Source organism: Numida meleagris, chromosome 3 (assembly GCF_002078875.1).
Source record: "Numida meleagris isolate 19003 breed g44 Domestic line chromosome 3, NumMel1.0, whole genome shotgun sequence".
Classification (NCBI taxonomy): domain Eukaryota; kingdom Metazoa; phylum Chordata; class Aves; order Galliformes; family Numididae; genus Numida; species Numida meleagris.
In genome coordinates, this window is record NC_034411.1 from 27,047,642 (window position 1) to 27,069,022 (window position 21,381).

The window sequence follows — 21,381 nt, forward strand, 5'->3', positions numbered from 1 at the left end:
AAAAATGGCTTGGCATTAATCAGAACTTCTAGCTAGGGAAGAAAAGTGACAATTTCAGTGAATCTTTAATGAGAGGCATCTTTATCTAGGAAGTATATACTGTGAATAATTTCCAGAAACCTTCAAAATTAAGAGGAATTATAGTGGCCTAGGTATCTGTGGTAGCATATCCCAGTGCTTGGGGCAAGTAAGAAAAACCTATATTGTGCCTTTAGTATTGCTCAGGCTTTTGATTTTAGGATTCGTTCTCAGCGAAGGGGGCTGGGGAAGCAGTGGTGTAGGTCTGGAAATGTGACCCTTGCAGGGGAGGCAGTGGGAAAGATTTTTGATCTTGCCTCAAAAACCTGAAAACAGGTTCAACACCCAGCCAGCATATAGTTGTAAAGGCAAACAAAATTCCACTACTGTAAAGCAGATGGGCAGCGCATAGCAGGTGTAAAGTTAGTTTGAAAATAATAGGTTGAATGATTTTTATCTTACAGTAAGCGTATCGTATTTAAAGTGTTTGGAAAATTCCAGTTGGTGTGTCCATGGAGGAAGCAGCTCTTCTTTGAAAGGAAGCCAGCACAAGCTGCAGGGACTATGTTAGAAGTAGCTTTTCCTTTAGGACCAGCTCCCCCGTTGGCCTCTGATCTTTAGCCTTTTCTGCTACAAATTTAGATCAATAGCAGTATTGTCGCCTCCGTTTCCTCATCTTTACCCCTCCCTAGACAGCAGCAAGTGGCAGAACACGATGCTGGCATGTTGCTGGCTAAAAAGCAGCTAGCGGGTTGAAACCGCCCTGCAGCTTGATCTGAACGTGACCTGCTGTGGCTTCCTTCATATGCGTTGTGATATACTGCAGCGTGAGGCTGTTTATGAGCAGCACAGCCTGTTTATGTATTCAACATCGTCCCTGCTATCCTCCCTACCACCACCACCCCCAATCAATATTCGCATCATGTGTTTGGCACAGGCATCTCATGCTAGTTCTGTCTGGAGTTATTTTGGCTTGCCACTGACCTCGCAAACGAGTTTGCCCAGCCTTTCCAAACCAAGTGCTCAAGTATACCTTTGCAGGGTGTTTTCAGCCCAAGCTAACACCAGTGCAGGAGCAAAGAGGAAGAAAACAACTTATTTTCAGGCCAAAGTGTGGCCTTTCAGTGTGACATAGATTTCTGCTGAAGAAGCTCCTGCGGCTGCCAGCAGCTCGCCAGCAGCAAGGGCTGGAAGCAGAATGGAGGGGGAGGGATCTTCTTCTCCTGCTGGGCCAGATCCTCTGAACAATAAAGCCAAGTGGGTAAAAGCAAAAGACATGTTAACTGAAGCGAGCTGAACTGTTCCTTCATCAGTGCCGGAGGCTGACTTGCTTTATACTGCATTTAATTCTGTCATTTGGGGCCTAATTCTGCATTGATGGCAGGAGGGGGACTTTCTCCACCTATGCTTTAGTCCACTAAAAAATCCCAGACCTTAACGTTACAAAAACCAACATAGACACTCTAGAATTTCCTTTAAACTGAGCCTGAACTGAGGTGTTATTAATTCCCTTGAAGTTCCAGTTTAAAAACAAATGAAAATTCAGTATCTCACCCAGTAAAGTCTGGACAGTCGGGCTATACCCTAAAATCCACAAAATGGAGATGATGTGCAAAATTCTCCTGCAGCCTCACCCTGTTACAGCTACAGAAGATTCCCCAGAGCGTTCTCGCTGGAGCTCTCACCAAGGATTTAAGAGGTCCTTGTCTGCTTGAAAATGTCTCCAGACTACCTGAAACCAGAGGCCCCAGATTTCCCCAGAGCCATTGGGCATTGTTTTTATTTGTTTTCATCTGTGCATGAATTTCTTTGAAAATACCCAGCAGAGCAATAAGAAGGGATTGTTTTTAATCTTTAGAGATGATAGCATGCTGTTTTGCATCAAGGACATTCAAAAACAAAGCATCAGATAAACTGTACCGTGAGACTTTTTTTTTTTTTTTCCTCCAGGCTTTTCTGAAAATAAAACCCATTCTGCATTGAGCTTGCTGTTGATGAGGCATCTATAGGATTGTTTTGTCATCCCAGTAGCATTAACACCTCCGTGCTCAGGCAATTTACATGTGCGTGCGTGTGCAAATGTGGTGAGGTTGTGCTGAGAGCTAGGGCGGAGGGCGGTCATCGCCCTGCAGCGACAGCTGGACCTGGCCTTGATCCAGGAGCAGCTTAACACGATCAGAAGATTTGGGCGATACCGCCTGGATTTTAAATCGCCTCCTGCAAAAGAGGGTTGCTGAAGTCCAAATTCAGTGCTCCCCTTGCCCTACTGGCACCCAAGGAACTGGTTTAAAACCGAGCCGTGCGTTGGTTGTGTTACACAGGACAGCACAGTGGATGACAGAGCACCTACCGTCTAGATTTCAGTTAATATTAACAGCAATTATTTATGTAGCTGCAAATCTCCTGTTTCTGTTGTCTGAGGTCTCTTCTGCAATATCCTTTTGTGCCTGAATGAATGAGGTTATAAAACATGGTAATTATAAATCTCATTGACTGCCTCGCATTCAAGGGCGTGTTCCCTCCAAGCATTGCTCTGAAGCGTGTTACCCAGGAGACTGTCCTGTGCAATTCAAAACAGCATTATTCTGACCCAGAGAGCTCGTTGGAGGGGAGAACACTTGGGATGCTGACCCGCTGTCACAGTCCAGTAAATGCATTTTTCTCATTTCACAGCAGGGCAACGCCGCAATACGACAAGGCCGGTACGCTCAAGTATTCTTTTGAGGCATGACTTACATCTCAGTGACAAGTGCTGGGTCGCTGCAGATGGAGCAGGGGAGCCCAAGATTGCAGTGAGGAACCAGAAGCCCTGCTGGCATCCTGCACGATTTCAGCAGCCTTCTCTGAACCCTTGGTTGTGTCAGAGCTTTCTGGCAAAGCCTTAAGTATCTCAGGCAATATTACACAGTATCAATAAAACCCCTTATTCGCATGTCCAAGTCAGACTGTGCTAGTAAGACAGGCTAAAAAGCATTTAGTAAGTGACAGCTGGCTGTTCTGCCTTGCACTTGCAAGCCATAGCATGCTTCAGTACCATCTTTTCCCCATCGATCTGAACATAGTCAGGGTCTGTACGGGTGCTTTCCTCAGTGGTTTATTATCAGTATCAATTGTGAAGCCCTACAGTCAAGAAAATACACAATGCCCTGCCAATCCCCCGGCCTCGCAAAGGGATTGTAAAACCTGAGCAGTCTCATGCTCTCAAAAAATAAATAAATCCCAACCCAACAACAAAAAAAGAGAAAAGAAATATCTTCCCAGAAGTGTGCAAGCACAAAACACGGCTGTTGCCATCCATTTTCTCAATTACTGTCAATGTGCAAAAGGCACACAGCGCTTTGTGGTAGCCCAGGCAGATATGTCATCTTTGCGCTCAGTAGGAGAGGGAGCTGAGGTGCGGCGGAGCCGCTCCCAGCAGGTGTGCAAGCCAATTGAGTTTAATTAGAAACATCCTGCTGAAAATATAAATGTTTTACAAGTGCATCATCCCCATCAGGGGCTGCTGCTGGAGCCTGTGTTTTGCCGAGGCTGTGGCACACCAACAGCTGCTGATGCCCCTCTTCCTTGCTCACTCCGGTGCTGCCCTAGCACATGGGCGGTGGATTTATGTCATGCCACTGCATAGCATGTATTTTCCACACTGCTGCCTCCCTGAGCATCTCAGAGACACGGGCTGGTTCATCTGCCATCACTGTACCTTCTCCTGCAGGCACAGAGGCAGACCCACCTCAGTAAAGCCAAAGGGCTTTGCGAGTCACGGGAATGGGTGCAGTGCTTGGGGTTGTGCCACTGTCTAAATGTTCCCTCCACTCCATAGGGATTTAAAAGACTGCATAGTGTTTGTGATTGTTTGGGTATTTTTGCTTCGGTCTGTGAGCAGCACTGAATTGTCTCTTAGGTCGGTGTCTCTGTGTGATAGCAGGAGTTAACCAGTTCATTATATTCAGTCAGTTGAGTTTTTCCACTCTTCTGCTGAAAATGATGAACAATTGATTTTACCTTCTTTCTTGATGACCCAGTATTTTTCCTCTGGCAGTTCTCAAGAAAATTCTCCTCCAAATACAAAAGTTGTCATTAAACCAGTGCCAATCTGCGCAACCATGGTGTAACATAAAATAACCGGTCTGTAGTGCAGGCAGCTCTGCTTCCAGCTGAGCAACAGATACTCTACAGAAGTCAGTTCATATTGGATTTGGCTTGCTAATCGTTAGAAGTCACCTGTTGGTTCTGGAGAGGCTGCAGCCCTTTTTTCCATTCTCTTCATGTAAGTGATGGGCTTGTGAAGCCATGCCTCCAAAAGGAGGTATGCAGATGCTTTAGGAAATCCTGGTCATGATTGCTATAGATAGTAGGCTGCCTAGAGTCAGTCCTTTAATAAAAAGAGGTTTAGCTATTGCTTGCCACACATGGCTTGGACAGCGCTGTACTGCTTTAGTATTTGTCAGAGTAGCCACGTACCTGCCAAACTGGTGGCTCCTGTGGTGCTTCTGTAAGGGTGAGGACTTCTCCAAATGGTGCAGTGCAGCACGATAGTTCCACTGCTGGACCAGTACTGTACAAGCCACATGTGCAAGGATTTATGTAAGAATAATGTATTTTCATGGTATACCTACAATTCTATGATTACTTACAAATCTAAATAGCAAATATTAGAGTATAAGGCTGAAACCTTAATCATATTCCAACAAAAACAATTGCTGTTATATTTCAGTTAAATAGTCTGAGCTCAAGTTTCCGTCTGTAAAAGAGCATTGTATCACATTAGACATCTAGCCAGTTACAGAACTACAGCCAGATCTGGACAAAATATGCTCATGGCTTGGATGAGTAACAGCTTTTTTCATGCTTGACTTCAGAAAGATGGCTGCCGTAGAAGTGTCTGGTGTGCTTATTACATGACAATTAGCAGTTGTTTCTGACAGATGTCCACATCAAAAAGCACTGATCGTCTCTTGTTAGCAATTCCAGGGATGCTGTAATAAAGCAGCTCGGGCTATTTCCGAGAGACATTGTCCTCTGCACCGAAAGCACAGCCTCACTGCCTAGGTTAACAGCGGGGGAGGTCAGATTGCAAACCATTATAGCAGATAGTTTATGTGAAAGCTTAAGTCATTTATGGCAGTATAGAAATAAAAATTGCACTTTTTTGCTGGATAGATCTCTTAGCCAGGATAGTCAAACCTGCTGAATTTCAGCATTTTGTTTACTAATGAACGATTTAAACAGTAAAATGGTACACAATAGGCACACAGACATTGGTGGCATTGCTTGTCTGAGGCTGGATGACACACTAAGAAGTAACAGAAGGGAAAGATTTGTAAAGAAGGGGACAGTGACAGAGCAACACCTCACATGGCCACATTCTAGTGAACAAAGTTCACAAATTCTCTTATTGCACAGCTGTTGTGCATCCCAAAGCTTCTTAAAATGTTGTAGCCAAAGTAGTTGTATCATTCAGATAAGTCAGGGGAAAAATATCTGTTATACATTAGTACTGAAAAGAGTGCAGTGCAGACTGTGACCTAAATGAATTTCTCTGCCTGTGATCCAGAAGTCTGTCTTTCAAACCTTCCCATCATGCAGCCCACTGCAGTTAAAAGGAGGGCTTTTTGCCCTGAGGTAGGGCTGCACAGTGATACGCTGTGGCTGGCAGTGTGAGTTTGAAACATTTGCTAACAGGCAAAGGTCTGTGGGAGCAGACATGAGACTAGCAGGTGGGATTTGATAGCGGAGACTCTGTGCAGCTGCCAGAAAATCACAACCCAGATGCTGGAACTGAACACATGGTGCCTGATAGGGCTGGTGTTCTGGGGAAAACAGCGAGGCTGCAAGTGTCTGCCAGAGACTAGTTTGATTCTGATTCTAGTGCTGCCTTACCTAGTCCTTCTCTTGTGGTCAGACAGGACACAGTGTCTCCTGTGCGTAAGTAACTGGCTGGATGTGGAGATGTACAGCACTTTTTCATTATCATGCTTCCAAAAAGTAGCTTACCAAATCAGACTCCTTTTTCCCTCTCCAGAAACTTGCTTAAATCTCCTACTTACCATATGCATTTCCCTGTCTCTCTCTCTTCTTGGCAGGAGCTACCAACTCTCAGCTCCCTCTTTTCCTCACACATTCATTCTGCAAGGTACATTTCTACTCTTGCTCCTCAGATCATGCTCTTCTCAAGAGACTGATCTTCCTTACTTTTTCCTCCATCCTTGCTCTGTTGCTCCATTGCTCTCTGAAAGGCACCAGCACAGAGAGAGCGTGGATGCACTGAAACCAAAGCAAAGCAGCAGCCCTGCTGTCTATTACCTACAACCGCCCTGGTCAGTAAGAAGCTAGGACCGACCAGAGGCTAACCTGCTCCCAGACCCCTTAGTATGTAGGAGCTGGGCAAGCCCAGCAGCTTGCAAACCAGGCTAAGCATTTCACCCTTTCTGCCCAAAGGAGGAATTTCCTAAAAATACATGTCCTGACATACCACTGAGCCACATGGCACAGTGAGTGCAGTCCTATTTTCAGCCTGCTCTGCAGGGTGACATAGCTAGTTACACCTCCTCCCAGAAATGGCACGTCAGCAGTGCAACACTTGCTGGTGGACCATCAGCAGGACTCCTGTGGGACGCTGCTCTCCATTGGAATTCCCTAACTAGCAGTGGCATGCTCGTCGTGCACAGATCAGTCGTTACAGGAAGCATCTCCGGGCATGCTGAGTGTCCTCTGGACAGCTGCCTCCTGCCTGTCCTACAGCAGTGGTACTGTGCAGGTCACAGGGAGGTGGGATGCTGGGCTGGGAAGGAGAGTGAGAGGAGCCACGGTCACAGCTACTTCTTGTCTGTCCTGAGAGGAGCTCTCCTAGCACATGTGATGCCTGCCTGGCACCTACGTTTTGGAGCTCCACCAAGCAAGACAAGGGTAAAGCAATAACATTTGGCCTCAGAGATGGTTGGTAGCATCCTTCCAAACCATGGCTGATTAGCAGATTCTGTTTTCCCAACTCTGAGGCTTATTGCAGAATCCCAGGAATGTCTCTGTGCTCCAGATATCCCAAAATAACTGCTCTGCACTCTCCTTGGGGAAAAGATCCTTAGAGCAGCGTCTTAACTCAGTTTTTTTCTGTTGAAGCAGCTGAGCTTGAGGGAGAGAATTTGTCTTTGTCTCTGGCCACTGTGGCTCCCACAGGATATGGGAGTATTTTGTACACTCACTCATATTAATAAGTTTGTGTGTTAGCTCACTCACTGTCCAAGGAATTGCAAACACTTTGTTCTCCTTGTTTCTGTTCGCTGCTGAAGAAAGCTTCCTCCTCCCTGCAAATCCACTAGTTAACTGGCAGCTTCAGCAGCTGAGCCATTGGAGCAAATCCCTGTCTGTGCAGCAGGATCCTGGCCCCCAAGACCACTTAACAGAGCTGTTTTGCAAGCCCGTTGCCTGCTCTCTTTCACTACAGCTGCCAGGCTTCTTTCCTCCATTCAGAGGAGATACTGGAGCCATCACAAACAAAGTGATAAGTGGTTGTCTGAAGCCCAAGCCATCACTTAGACACACTGAGTAGCCATTTCCTCTCCTGGGGGAACTGCGCATTTCCTCATCAGGTGCTTGGGGTTGTTGGAAGGAGCAAAACTGATCCGCTCTGCAAGCACAGAGATGTCAGCAAAGGTCCATTAGCGGGAGAGCTGGTGTTCTGCTTCCCCGAGGTGAATTAGCCTGGTTCCAGGGAATCTGTAGCTCCTGTTTATTAGTGGCAATCATTTGTGTTCCTTTGCTGGGGTAGGTTATTCTCCATGTCCCTAAGGTGCTCATTACTGCATTATTCAGGGTGTGTTTATGTATCTTTGGAAACCGCAGTAAAGTTTCTGAAGGACAAATCTCAACAGCTTTTCACTGATCCCCTCTCTGAAACATGTGCAATGTTTTACAGAAGAATCTGAATATTTCTGAAATTCCTTGAGTTCTTGGAGTGGTTCATTCACCTCTGGAGAATAAGACTTGCATCCAGGCCTCAAGACATTGCCCTTGGCCTGATCGCTCCCTGTAGCCAGTTCTGCAGCAGATGCCTCTCTGCAGAGCTCCATCCTGACCTGCCAGAAGATTATTAGCTTTCACTGCCATAGAATCGTAGAGCTGTTTGAGTTGGAGGAGATCCTTAAAGGCTGTCTAGTCCGGCTCTTCTGCAATGAACACAGACATCTACAGCTAGCTGTGGCTTGCCATCCACGGCCCTCTAGAGACCGTGTAGCTCTTCTAATCAGTATTATCCTCACGCTGTCCTTTGCTATGAGATCAAGTTAAAGCCTAGAAATTGTAGGAGTCGAGTTGCTTGTCTACAGATGAACTCATAAATGATATTTTGGAAGGTGCTCAGGGAATTATCAGAAGAGAGAAGGGGTGAATTATGTATTCAACCTTCATACACTGTTTTTCACAAACCAGGAAACCAGTTGTAATTAGTTTAAATTCTGTGCTATGTAGCTGCCTGTTATCACACCAAAGACAGAAGAGAGTGATAGACTGTAGTACTCCAGTATATAAAATAGCATGTAGTATAGTAACAGAATGTATTTCCTGCTGGCAGATAAGACACAGCTCACAAAGTGGGACAGGAGCTAGCAGGAATCCCAGGTTTTCAGCAGACTGTCCCCCTACACTGAATTGACCACTGTCAAGAAGGAAGCAGAAGTCCCTTCTTGCCAGACAAATGGGAAACATGAAAGTTTCCAGTGTCACGGGAACTTAAATTAATGCTATGTGCAATACTTAGCAAAAGGCTTTGATAATGTATCTTCTCAGTGGATTTCTTCACACAGTTCTCTTTTAAACATGTAACAGAAAACACAACTCTCTGTAGTACAGCAAGATCTCTTTGGAAGGTCATAATTTTTGAGACACATTGGGTTCAGACGGTAGGTGGACATGTTGCTGGTTGGGTGGGAGGCACTGGGCAGCAGGGGGAAGTGAGAGCTGGCACATGGCAGCACACTCCTGCCCGATTTCCTGGCAGCTCCACTAGCCTAGCGCTGGGACTGCACTCCCAAGCTCCAGCTGTGGTTGTGCAGAGGATGTCATTAAAAACTTGTTATCCCAGAGACCGCCAGTAGTGGAAAAATAAGCAAATGAAGTTTTTGTTTTTACGTATCTCAGCTCTCCTTCCAGGAGATTCTGCTGTAATCTGCATTGGCATGCCGAGGTCTCACTGTGCTGCACCCTTCCCTGGAGACATGCTAAGTGCAGTGCTTGCTCTGGCAATTAGTTCAGGCAAACTCTTCTGAGGGACTGAGCTTCGCAGGGACCCAGAACAGAGCTGAAGCTGCTGTGTAGAACTTGTCCATGACTCGTGTTCAGACAAGATTTACTGTGTCCAGAGAGGCAAGGATAACAGGCATGGGAACAGAACACAGGCACCGCTTGCTATCAAATAGAGGTACAGGATCACTCCCCCCCAGGGGAAAGTGTGCTCAAATGCTGCCCTGATTTCTTTAAAATATTTGCTAGAAGTTTATGTGCACACCCTGGGCACAGGAGAGGCAAGTTCTGTCGCCTCCTCAGTCTGAAAACATTTAAGCCTGGGACTTCTACCTCCCAACATTTGAACCCTGTCCCCATTCTCTGAATTGTTTCTGAATATTGTCAAATTACTCAGCTTAAAATGCATTAGTAGCAATGAACTAGAAGCAGTCTAGAGCAACTGCTTTCTAATCAAGTGCTGTAGCCAACAGGTTACCTACTGTCTGTCAGCTTCCTGCATGTACGTCTTATGCCTTTTCTCTCATTGCTGAGGCTGATCAAGAGAGATGCTGCACATTTTGAAATACTTGGATGTACTTAGGCTGAGTCTCTCTAGCTTCTGCAAAGCTTTCTGCCAAGGAAGCAGGGTATCGCTGTACACTGAGGAACAAAGTTGGGACCTTAAATTATGAATTACTTGGTGAAATTGCTATCAGTTATTGGGTTTGGACCTTCTTCTAGTACGTTTTTGCAGACAGCACTGTGAGGTGGAGTCCTCAAGTCCTAGCTGACGCTACTGTGCGCTCTACTGCAGCATTACTATGACAACTGCTATGATCAGGGCTTGGAGAAATCTTGCCTTCCCTAGGAAAAGAGTGTGTGAAAGTGATGCTGCACTCTGTTAGTCTCAAGCATGTGGTCAAGACATCCTGCTAGATTTCATTGCTTGCTGCTTCATCTCCATGTAGGTCTCTCCAAAGGAAGAACTATCTAGAGAATATTCGCATGCAGCAAGCAGTTCTTTGAATGAAGCTTAAGTGATGACAGTCCAACAAGGCAGAAAAACATTACTGTCTTCATGCTCCCTAGGCTTGTATGAGCCTCCCTGTGAAGAGATCAGAGCCTCCTGGTTTGCAACGCCGCCTTAGGGTTTGCTTTTTATGTCAATAAATGTTTTATCACGTCTAAGCTTCGAACACAGTACAAACATCCCTGCTAACATTTGATGAACTGCAATAGAGGCGGCAAGCCTGGGCAGCAGGCAGCACGCAGCGTGGCACAGTGCTTCCCTTCTGCCTGGATTGGGGGCTTGCCATGGCCTTGCTGAGGGGCCCCGAGCAGGGCCGTCTCCTCACAGTCATGCACTGCCTTGAAAAACAGCACGGGGCAAACTAAGGAAGGGCATGTTACTCTCTTCACATCGTCATCTCTTTGGATCTTCTCTGTCTTTTAGTCTTTTTTCTCTCCCCAGTGATGCTGCCCTGCCAAAGATTAGTGCTAAGCTCCATATGATTGGTTAGGCCCATGTGATGGGCCTAAGACATCTCTGCCTTCCCTTGGCTGGGCTGTCCCTCCTGATGCCTCTTGCAGTCTCATCTCTCCTCTGGGCCCACCTTCCTCCACAGCACACAGCAAGGGAGGTTTGGGTAGCAAGTAGCTGCTCAGCCACCCTTGGTGACTCAGGCACCAGAGCTGAAATCTCTGGGTCAGATCTCCTGAGTTGAACCCACAGACAGTGCATGAGTGCTGCAAATCGTGGTGTAAACTCTGGTGTCCGCTTTTGCCAGCACTGACCAGCCTTCCTCTCCTGTGTTCCTTCATTTTCCCTTTCTGTGTGCTGTGTTTTGCCGTGACCCTGCCTGCTTCCATTCCCTCCTCTACTCTGTCCAACAGTGATGAAGCACCTCAGCGTCACTGACTGACAGGGGATGTGGTAGCTTCAGCCAGGGAGTCAGAGAGGGGGAAGGCAGAGCAGGAAAGGCTGCACTCAAGAGAAGGCACTGGAAGAAGAGCATCTTCCTCCAGATCTGAATCTGGTCATCCTTTGTCACGCAGCAAATTAAGATGTATTCTGTAATTCAGTGCATTTGGTGAGCAACCCTGACTGCTCACACAGCTCCTGTATTCCTACAGTGTATTTTCAGAGAATAAAGCTCAGATTTACAGCTCAGATTCGACACAGCCTGCACTGAATCAGCAAAATGGGTGATAGCTCCCCTGCACACTGCCAGCTCCTGAACGAGTAAGTGACAGCTTAACAGAAACTCACTCCACTGCTCACAGCTGACAGAAAAATCCTGGATCCCCAGAAATGCAAAGGCCATGAATGCAGAGGGAAAGAATGTGGAGAAATCAGCTGGTTGCATGTCTGTTTATGTTCTGGGAGACCTAAGGTTTTCAGGATTAATCTCCATCATTTTCCAGAAGGACTGTCTGATATTTCATGGCTTATGCAACAGATTTTGCTTACAGCTTACTCTGATTGCTAAATAATCACGGAAGCGTCTGCTGCCCTGTAGAAATGCACGTTTTTCTTTTACGTGAGGCTGTTATCACCAAGTGCCAAATGCATCTTGAAAGGTTCTTTGTAAGCGTCTGCTGAGTAAGCACACTTTTGAGTGAGCACTTTTCTCCAGTATGCCCTGGTTTTGCCAGCTGCTAATTACCCTCATAGTAACCACTAGTAACATGTCCATATTACAGACTGTAATAGACAGTCTGTAGGAATAATACCCCATTTACCTTGAAATCCATTAACTAGTGCACTAGCAGTACCCAGCAGCAAAGTCTGCAAAGTCTAATTTACTCTGGTAGCTTCTTAGGGTATTTAGACAATAATGGGCCAGAATACTCTGCTCAGTTGAGAAGAGCAACAGAGACAATCTAACTTGGGAGTTTAATGCTCATGCAAAAAGAAAGAGAAATTGCATTCAAAGTAATTATTAAAACCAGTATGTTAAGGGTAGAGTATAGTCCTCCTATGCAGATGGTCCAAAAAAGAGATGACCATACCAACAAAACAAAGAGCAGCCATCTTGGAATGAAAAAAAAATGTTTTTCTGGACTTTTTTTTCCAGTGCAAGCCACAAAGGAAAGAACAAATAAATCTGTGCCACCTTAGTGGAAGGAGAAATGCTGCCAAGACTTGGGAGAACTCCCTGCTGCTCATCAGGTGTTTGAGCTAAACATTTGCAAAGGAAGTTTTGACTTTCATTACTAAAAATAACTCCTCCTTCTGCATGAGGCTTATTCTGTGGTCTTCCACAATGCCTTTTCTGAACTGTTTTGTGGGAATTTTACAAGCTAACAGCTTGTAAGGAGGTTTCTTCAAACTCTAAGAAAATAAAGGCACAGGTCTAGAATTTCAAGACCTACTGAATTAGGCCTTCAAGTGGGAGTTTTGCTCACTTTCTTTATTAATAGAAATTGAAAACAACTCACAGTTTTGCTCATCTGACTGAAGTTGAAATATGGGTCTCCTCACTCAAGTATCGGTTGCTGAGTGAGTATTGCATCACTGAGGGCAAGGGAGCCCAGCCCAGCATCTTTATATGTGGTTTAGTTTGTGTTTGGTTTGGGTGGAGCTGAGGTCTGAAATACCTCTGGAAGAGCTTCCCAGAAGCACCTCCCCTGTGATGAAATTAAAAGAATTAATGCAGGTGTCCAGTTACCAGCGGAAGGCACCCTAAATCGGCAGACTAGATTCACTGTCCCCACTCTGCCTTCATGCACTGCTAGACTGCACCAGTTTCATTTTGCCATCACCCTTCACTACAAATGAATTTTCTCCAGTTCTTTCAGTGCCAGCTTTTGGACTGGCTTGAAAGCACAACCTTCACTAGTCTGCCTCTTGTTTACAAGATTTGAAGAATGTCTTCAGACCTAAAGAAGAAAATAAATTAATTTAATCTGCAGAAGTTGCCCTCAGGCCTCCTTCAGAGAATTAGCATTCAAGCTCTGTACAGCTACATTAATGCACCTAGCCCATGAAATGCCTATGTGTGGTTAGCAGAGGGCTGATGTGAGCCCTGCCAACATGCTGCCTACAGAAGCTCAAAAGCAAAGTGATTGCCACACACCCTTTTGGGCTGGTTGGTGGGGTTTTTTTGTATTTTTAGTTGGTTGGGTTTTTTTTATACTTATATTATGCTTGAGTTCAAAAAGAAGCTAACCCTTGTTGCCCCTGAGGGCCTGACAAGGTGCTGCCAACAATGATGGAGAAGACCATGCTTAGAGGTGCTTAAAGAGCTTTGGGAGGAAAATAACTGGGCAAAACCAGAAGTGCCGGTGATAGCCAGGAGGTGGCAGAGGAGCCAGGCCACTTTGAACACTGGTTTCTGCATTCATTTGGCAAAATCGCAAATACAGACCAAAGCAAGACAACAGAACCCAGCCCCACCCTCCCTCTCCAAGAATAAGGGGATGGATGAAACCCTTAATCATTTTCCTGCTTGTATTTGTACTAATTGCTCATCTTCCTGAGATCTGACTTTATGAAATTATGCATGCACACCAAGCAGATGAGTTTCCATAGAAACTCAGGAACTGAACTTTCATTAGAAAAATCTTTAAAAAAAAATCTTCCAGATAAAAATGCAAATTGCCTGTCAGTGGGTGGCTTTCTGAATTTATATATAATTTTTTTCTTTTGCGCTGTAGGCAGATTCCAGCTGGACCTACATAGCAACAACATGCAGGCATTGTTTATAGCAAGCCAGACTCTATGGGGAAATAAGAAATTCAGTAGCAAGGAGAAGCTCTCAAGTGCAAATACCTTAGGGAAACAAAAAGCTGAAGTGCTCAGTGCTGCGTGTTAGTGAGGCCTGGGGACTGTGCAGCCTCCAGCTCTCAGAATGCTGGTGACTTGCAAGGAGCAGGGGGCAGGGAGAAGGAGAGAAGAAACCAAAATGAAGAAGCTCTCCTGCAAACAGAATTAATGATGTGCAGTCTGTGCTTTAAACACTTAGCAGCATCTGCCCGCTCACTTAAGCTTCACGGGAAAAGCTGACACTGCTGTTGTTCACTTTGGGCAAAGGAGTAGATCTAAATTCTATGGTTTGGCGCCATTTGCAGCCTGAACTGGGGAGCAGGTTGGCCACAGCCTGACTTCTTGGTGTGAGGCCTTGGGCAGTCTTTGGCACAACCATTTGTGCATGTCAGCAAGCAGGCATATTTAGCTCCTTTAGCAAAAGTTACTTCCTGTCAACAAGAGTCCTTCCACTGGCTTTGGGGAGCCTGAGACCACCCTCTCTGTGGATTCACAGATGTTTTTGGAAGCCAAACTGGCATTCTTGAAAGCCCTGAATACCAACATGCAAACATTCACGTGCGCTGTGCTGGCTGGTGGGCTGTGTTTCAGCATCATCCCCAGGTGAATATGGTGCCTGGGGTTTGCATACAGCTCCTTCTCATAGTGCTGCGGGGACCACTGGATGAAGAGCTCTGTCCTCCTCAAGCACAGCCGAAATAAGATGCAGAGAGTCCGCGCTGGGGAGCCATAGAAGGAGCCTCACCATCCTCCGCTTCCAGTCCACCACGGGTGCTGGAGCGCACAAGGGCACTGAGCTGCACGAGTGCCGCCAGAGTTTTACGAGGAGGTGGATTTCATTCTGGCATTGCTGAGAGGCGCGAGATGTCAGGCAGGGAGGGAATTCCCCTCCTCGTTGGAGAGGGATGACAGGCAGCAGCTGCATGGGCTCGCAGCTGGTGTGCCGGCAGGGCTGTGGCCCTCTGGGAGCGAGGGGAGGCTGCGGCAGGCCCAAAGGGCTCGGGCTGCTCGCTGTCAGGGTGAGGAGAGTGGCAGGGCCCTGGCCACCAGAGAGCAGAAGCAGCTCTGCTCAGTCAGCGCAATGGGAAGAGCTTTTAGGAAGAGTGGTTTTGTGGTTGAGGACAAACATGAGCTGAGATAGCTCCCGTCTATTCTTGGCTCTGCAGCAGACTTTCTATGGCCACATTACTTGCCCTTTCTGTACCTCATTATCCGTGTGAAGCAGGTGACTCAAATTGTATTTGAACAAATTCCTTCCAGTCTGTCATTACATGCCAGTGGTCATTTCTGGGCAGTTACCTGCAGGGGAAACAACCTGTCCCATGGGAGCATCTCCCTTCTGCCTGCATCTGCTTGCAAGAGAATTCAGACCGTGGCCTCATCATCTTCCAGCTGAGAGAGAAACCTGAAGGGAAAACATCCCCACTGAATCCCTAAATTGAGATTTGGCTCTGAATTGAATGTTCAAGTCAAAGTTATGTGCAAGAAGGAGGCAGTGAAACCTGCCATAGTATTGCCTATATTTGATTAAAAATGTTTCTTAATTCTTCTCTCTGGTGAACTTGTGTGCTTCTGTCAGTATTGGTAATATCACTGGCTAGCAAGTCTTAGTCATGCTGATGTACTTTGCACACATTGGCACTTCTTGAAAACCAAACAAAACAAGACAAAAAAATCTTCATTAATTCCAAAAATGTCACCATCCTTTCATCAGAAATTTGGTTTGGGTTCTAGTTGCGAGAGTCTTCGGGTTTCTAACATCTTGAAAGGTAAGTAGACCCATTAAGGGCAGAGCTTATGCTTCTCTTTATATATATATATGACTGTGTCCACATATTGCTTAGTTTCAGGAAAAGCAAAAAGTCAAGCAGTCATCTCCCTTACGGCATTTCTGTGTGTTTGCTAAATTAAATTGTAGCTTAGTACAGAAAAGATTCCCAATACATGGTATTCGATTACTGCACTGATAATATTCATGACACCATCCCTTGAGTTATTCTGATATAGAAACCTTTGAATTGCTGAACTCCTTGATTGAGATACCAGTGAAAGGAGCACATGTATAACCTGCAGTCCCTCAGCCAGCATGGAGGACTGTTGTTTCTGCATAGGATGTGGACAACAGAGATGTGAGCTCATGCGCTGTATAAATTTGACACTAAGAGAGACCCTTCTGAATTTCAGAGTGCCAGTTACTTGCACGGTGGTGGTTGCTTTGGTAATGTCGCAGGTATTTGATGCGTCCTGCCAGGGCATCCCTCACCCTGTAGGATGAGGCCTTTAAGCTCGCCCTAACCTGAAGCTGCCCAGAGAGGTCACCTCATAGTGGTGGTGGCACCTGTGAGGTTTGGTGCTGCAGCACTTGAATGTACTGAGCTCTTGGCAGGCAACATGAAAGTGCTGGCAGCTTCTTCCACAGGCCACATCTGGGTGGGACTGGTGGGACGTCCATCCTGGTGTGTGTACCTTGAGGAGGAAGCAAAAGAACGCCACTCACACATTGTGGCATGCAAAGCCCACGTGACCATCTGGGCTCAGTGTGGCTGACTGCTGTATAATTAAAAGGGAGCCTGGCTCATTAGATGCTTTGTGGGTTCAGACGCATCTATGCAAGCCCTATAGGAAAACATGTTCTTTCTACCACTTCTTTCATCCTTTCCCTCCTGTTCCTTCCAGATGGTTACACCCACTTGTGTCTTTTCTTACCCTAAGGACAGCTTTTTAAACAAGGTTCCTCTGTCCTTCTCCCCCACGCTGCTTTAGGCTCTGTATTGGAATGCCTCTAGTGGGAGGACAGAGGGCCCAGTGATGCTACAGCCTGCCCCTGGAAGGGGCCTCATCCCTCTGGCCCCCTTTGTCCTGAGGAGAGGGCTTTCTATACAGTCAGGCTGTGGGAGCTGAGGGACTTTACCTCAGTTGGATTTTCCAGACAAGCAAGAGTTAATTTAGCTACTGATGTAATTGAACCTGTCTGTGTTCGTGGAGATTAGAAGCTGGTATATAAGGGAGAGATGCTTAAAGGGCCTGTAGCCTTTCCCCACTTACTGGCATTGTGCTGGATATCAGTATACCATACCAATATATGCTTTCCCAGTAACACAGCAGGGGTGCTTGCAGGGCTGGATCCGTCTCTGCTTAGTCTTCACAGCTGTTGCTTTAAATTACAGAATCAAAAGGATGACCATCACAAAAAGCAGAGCTTAAAAGCTGGTTGCTCCCCTCATCTCTCCAGCAGTGGTGGGAGGTCCTCCTCAGATGGCAGGGTGCCTGCATGCTGGGGACAGCCCTGCCCGCTGGGAGCTTGGGCTCCTCCTGCACCAGTGCTATTGCTTACCACTTGTCTCTTGTTTGTTGGCAGGGCCTGGTGCTGAACAGACTTGAGCGGAGGGAGTTGGCCCAGAAGGTCCTCAGAGATGCCATCCAGATCCAGAACACCAGCCACAAGGCCTGGAACAGCCTAGGGGAGGTCTTGCAAGCTCAGGGGAAAAATGAAGCAGCCATCGAATGCTTTCTCACTGCTCTGGACCTCGAATCCAGCAGTCCTGTCATCCCATTCACCGTAATACCCAGGGAGCTCTGAAGTGCCTTCATTCCATGGACAAACACTGAATAAACAAACAAAAAGACTTGCAGAGAAGAAACTGGATTCAACAGAAGTGCCATTGTAACCTGGAATTGAGCAAAATAATTCTAATATGGGGCTCAGGGGAACATGCTTAGCTGAGACGAGCCTAACTGCGGAGGAGCTTGCAAGAGGCAGAGAGAAATAATGCCTTTTTTTTTCTTCACAAATCCCTGGTTAAACTCCTGTTCAAGTTAATAGCAAGACTTATTTCAAAATGTTGGTTCAAGGTGATTGACTGTAGAAAAGCTCATGCTGGAGTACAGTTGTTCAAAGCACTTGCAACTTTCAGTTTTCATTAAGGATAAAATCCCAAATCCAAAGATAAAGCCCCCAAGCCCTGAGCTAAAGCCCAGACCAGCTCTGAGCAGGAGTAAGTGCACCAACGAGTGTACCAAGGTTTATTTAAGCTCGTGACTGCCTCCGCACAGACCTGACAGGATAGGAATGACAATTAAATCATAGAGACATGCAGTATATACCATTTACAAAATTATTTCAGCTATTCCAATCGTCTTTCTTCCTGCCTTGCTCTTATATACTGCATATACTCAGTATATTTAGTGTGGCATTTGCCTAGATCAATTTAAATTAAAAATGCCTTTTTTTGATAAAGCTGCTATAGTAACATGATTCACTAAAGCAGAAACACCAAAGGCCCAGTTGGTTCACATTTGTCCTAGTATTAAAAGCATGTATTTATCTCCAGTTACATATTTATTGAAAGGCCTCTCTTAAAGCATCATAACTATAAACTCTGTGAGCTTCATTCTTGTTAATCACCTATTCCATCACTTTCAGTGAGGAGTGAAGTGATTACCAGCATTTAGTGCCTGCAGTTTGCGCTCTGCTGAAGTACTGTTCCTGGCACCATGCACATTCATATCTGCCTTTTCGTGATGTAAAAGCTAGCAGCAGTCTGTTAAGGGGAAGCACGCTGAAGACAGTGTGCGTATATGAATAACTGCTTTTCTTCTACAACCAAATGCTTGGATTTTCTGCAGGCATTTCACATCGGAGTCACGGAGCTGCACCTTCAGCGGGGCGGGCTGGTGCTGAGCGCCGTATCAGATGAAAGAGTGATCTCAGAGCTGTCTGAAGAGCCCCTAATCCACTCGCCTCCCGCCGGCTGGCACAGCCAGGCTGCAAGGCAGCTGCCACACCTCACACTAAGCCGATCCGCACGGCCCCGTGTGACTGGCCTGGGGCCCTGCAGCACAGCACACCGAGCCAGCCCCACGGTGAAGGGGATGTGGAAATGAGCTGTGGGTGCTTTTCTACACAAAAAGCTGGGGACGCGTGCCCATTTCTGACCAAAGAATGTTTTGTGACTTTTTCTTAAGTGGGTTTGCACTGAAACATGCTGCGAAAGGTAGTTCCATCCAGTGTTGTGGTTCTTTCCAGAAATCACTATATCCTCAGACAGTAAATGGACAGGAGTTACTCCTCCAAGACCCTGAGGCTCAGGAGCAGACCTGACATCAGCCATTTTTACAGTTGTTTGGGAGCCGTGTTACCCAGCCACATCACTCGTTTGCAATAGCACCAGCAGCAGAGGAAGGAGTGGGTGCTGAAGTACCACAATTAAATGTGTTTTGTGGAGCCAGAAAGACACAGCAGAGACCCATTTTGCTGTGAAGGATGCTCTGAAGTTGGCTCTGTGCTACAGGTGGGAAAAGGGGATGGGGAAGAGATGTTACTGCTGACATGGCATGTAAATTGTTATCCAGGTGTTTTAAATCCGGTTCCACTGCTCGAAGCAGTCTGACAATAGGTTTCAGTAGATATATATAGATTGGTATTATACTCTGATCCTTGTTCTGGTCCACAAGCACAGTTCCAGGATGGGAGTGAGCCTTCTGTATAACACAGAGTCACTGTGGTCTGACATCACCGCTCTGCTCTGCTCTGCAACATCTGTCTGTCAGGCACTGCCATAGTAACGCCTGTGTACCAGACATCCATTTGAGTACACGCTGTGCATGTCTCAGATCAAGGAGCTGTTTGCAGAGGTCTGCAACGCTGCCGGTCCAAGCCCTGGCAGGAGGTTCCCATTTCCCCAGCAGCAGCTGAGAAGCAAACGCTTACAGACCCTGTTACTGCTGCATGCATGGCTTCCATGCAGCCACCAGCACGTCACGTTTGCTGCCACCAAAGGGAGATACTTGACTCCACAGCAGTCACCTTCCTGGGACAGGTGCGTGGCATGCATCAGCCGTTGGAGCTGCAGTGCTGAGAGGCTCTGCAGCAGGTGTGGCAAGGATGACATAGCTCCCATCAGCACCAATAGGAGGCACACTGCACAGCACACACCACAGCCCCCGCGTCAACTGCAGGCAAAGTTCTGCCTCAGTGCTGTATTTGGACTCAACCCCGAGATTTTCTGGGCACTTCCCAGAGGGTACGAAGTACGTTCGCTGGAACAGTGTTGACATTGCTGGTACATTTCTGTATACTTCTTAATACTTAGATGTTTAGAGCTTGAGATCACGTTGACCTGAGATGCTCTGCACATGGCAGGAAAGAGGGTGGTATTTACAGACTTACTTGTAAGTGTTTTGAAGTAGATCCTGTGTCTGTGTTTGTTCTTTGCTCATACTTCCAGGTACAGAAAAACAAAGACTACAAACAAGCCTATGTATTGTAGTATTTAGATAACAACATTGGTACGTCTAATAGACCCACTTCTCTGAGGTGATGAAGTAATACTCCTTTGCATAGCAGGAAACCCGGCATCTTACTGCTCAGGATTTTAGACTAAGCACATGAGGCTTACATCCCATCCCTCATCAGAATATTGCAGATGATTATAAATAATGGAAGTTTAGGCAACAATAAGGGAAGTACTGATTCTGGAGCCTTAGCACTGACTGGAGTTCAGCAGTTTTCTCATTAGTTTATAAGGAGGAGAGGAATATTGTGTCATTGCCTGAAGGATCCAGGTACATCCCAATCCCTTACCCTCCACCACAAGGTTATTTTCCTTTGAGTCATCAGGGTGCGTGCAAAAGGAAGATAATTAGCTCCTGTTTCTCTGTTGCACAGTGAAGGAGCAGTCCTTGCCATTGCCTTTAACCAACAAGGTTTGCATCTGGTCACAAAAAGGAATCTGCCTGCAGGTGGATGGAAGGAGAAGCCCCACAGCCAAGGAGCAGCCCCCTCCTTGCCTTAGCCCCCATAAGCTGGCACCAGCGCTGCCAAAGTCAGTGGTGTTTGTGAGAATTCCTCCAGCAGAGGCCGTGCCCACCAGTGTGCTCACTGTGCAGAACACAGCAGCGCTGCCATATTCCTGCCCTGCATGAGTACCCCAATCCGTTTCTATTGGTAACAGTTCACGCTACTGATTATCACAATCTTTCAGAAGTGCTAATTATCTTTTCTTGGTAATGACTAATAAATCCAAATGGAGAACAGTCCTGGAGGGTGTTTACTTTAAAATTCACTGGCTGAGAACCAAAGTAAGCACGGCACTGACTGCTGCAGCTTGAATTGCAGCTACTTTATCCCTGAGAAGTCTCATCTTTGGATTTTTGGAGAGTCTCAGTAAAGATGGGGTTTGGCTATTTTATTTCGTCTTAATGACAACAGCACGGGAAGCAATCCTTTTCAGTGAAAAGAGATCGCTGCCATGATCTTTTTCCAACCAAACCAACTGAGATTTGATAGTTGCAATTCAGCCGAGAAAAGCAAGGCTCCCCAGAGCAGCGATAATTGCCTTTGGCTGCATTGTGTTACAGGCACATTGGACAATTATGCAAGG

At 46.4% G+C, this 21,381-nt stretch overlaps 1 protein-coding gene across 6 annotated transcripts in view; it reads left to right on the plus strand.

Annotated features, from left to right (window-relative positions):
- Window positions 1-21,037, plus strand: part of TTC7A (tetratricopeptide repeat domain 7A) — a 168,130-nt gene extending 147,093 nt beyond the window's left edge. For 4 of the 6 annotated variants that reach the window (XM_021392818.1, XM_021392817.1, XM_021392820.1 and 1 more), the window contains one exon: window positions 17,358-21,037. In XM_021392818.1, coding sequence (XP_021248493.1) covers window positions 17,358-17,579 — 222 coding nt within the window. In that variant the 3' untranslated portion in view covers window positions 17,580-21,037. The remainder of the gene's footprint in view (window positions 1-17,357) is intronic. The other 2 variants (XR_002437364.1, XM_021392819.1) reach the window with 2 other exon arrangements.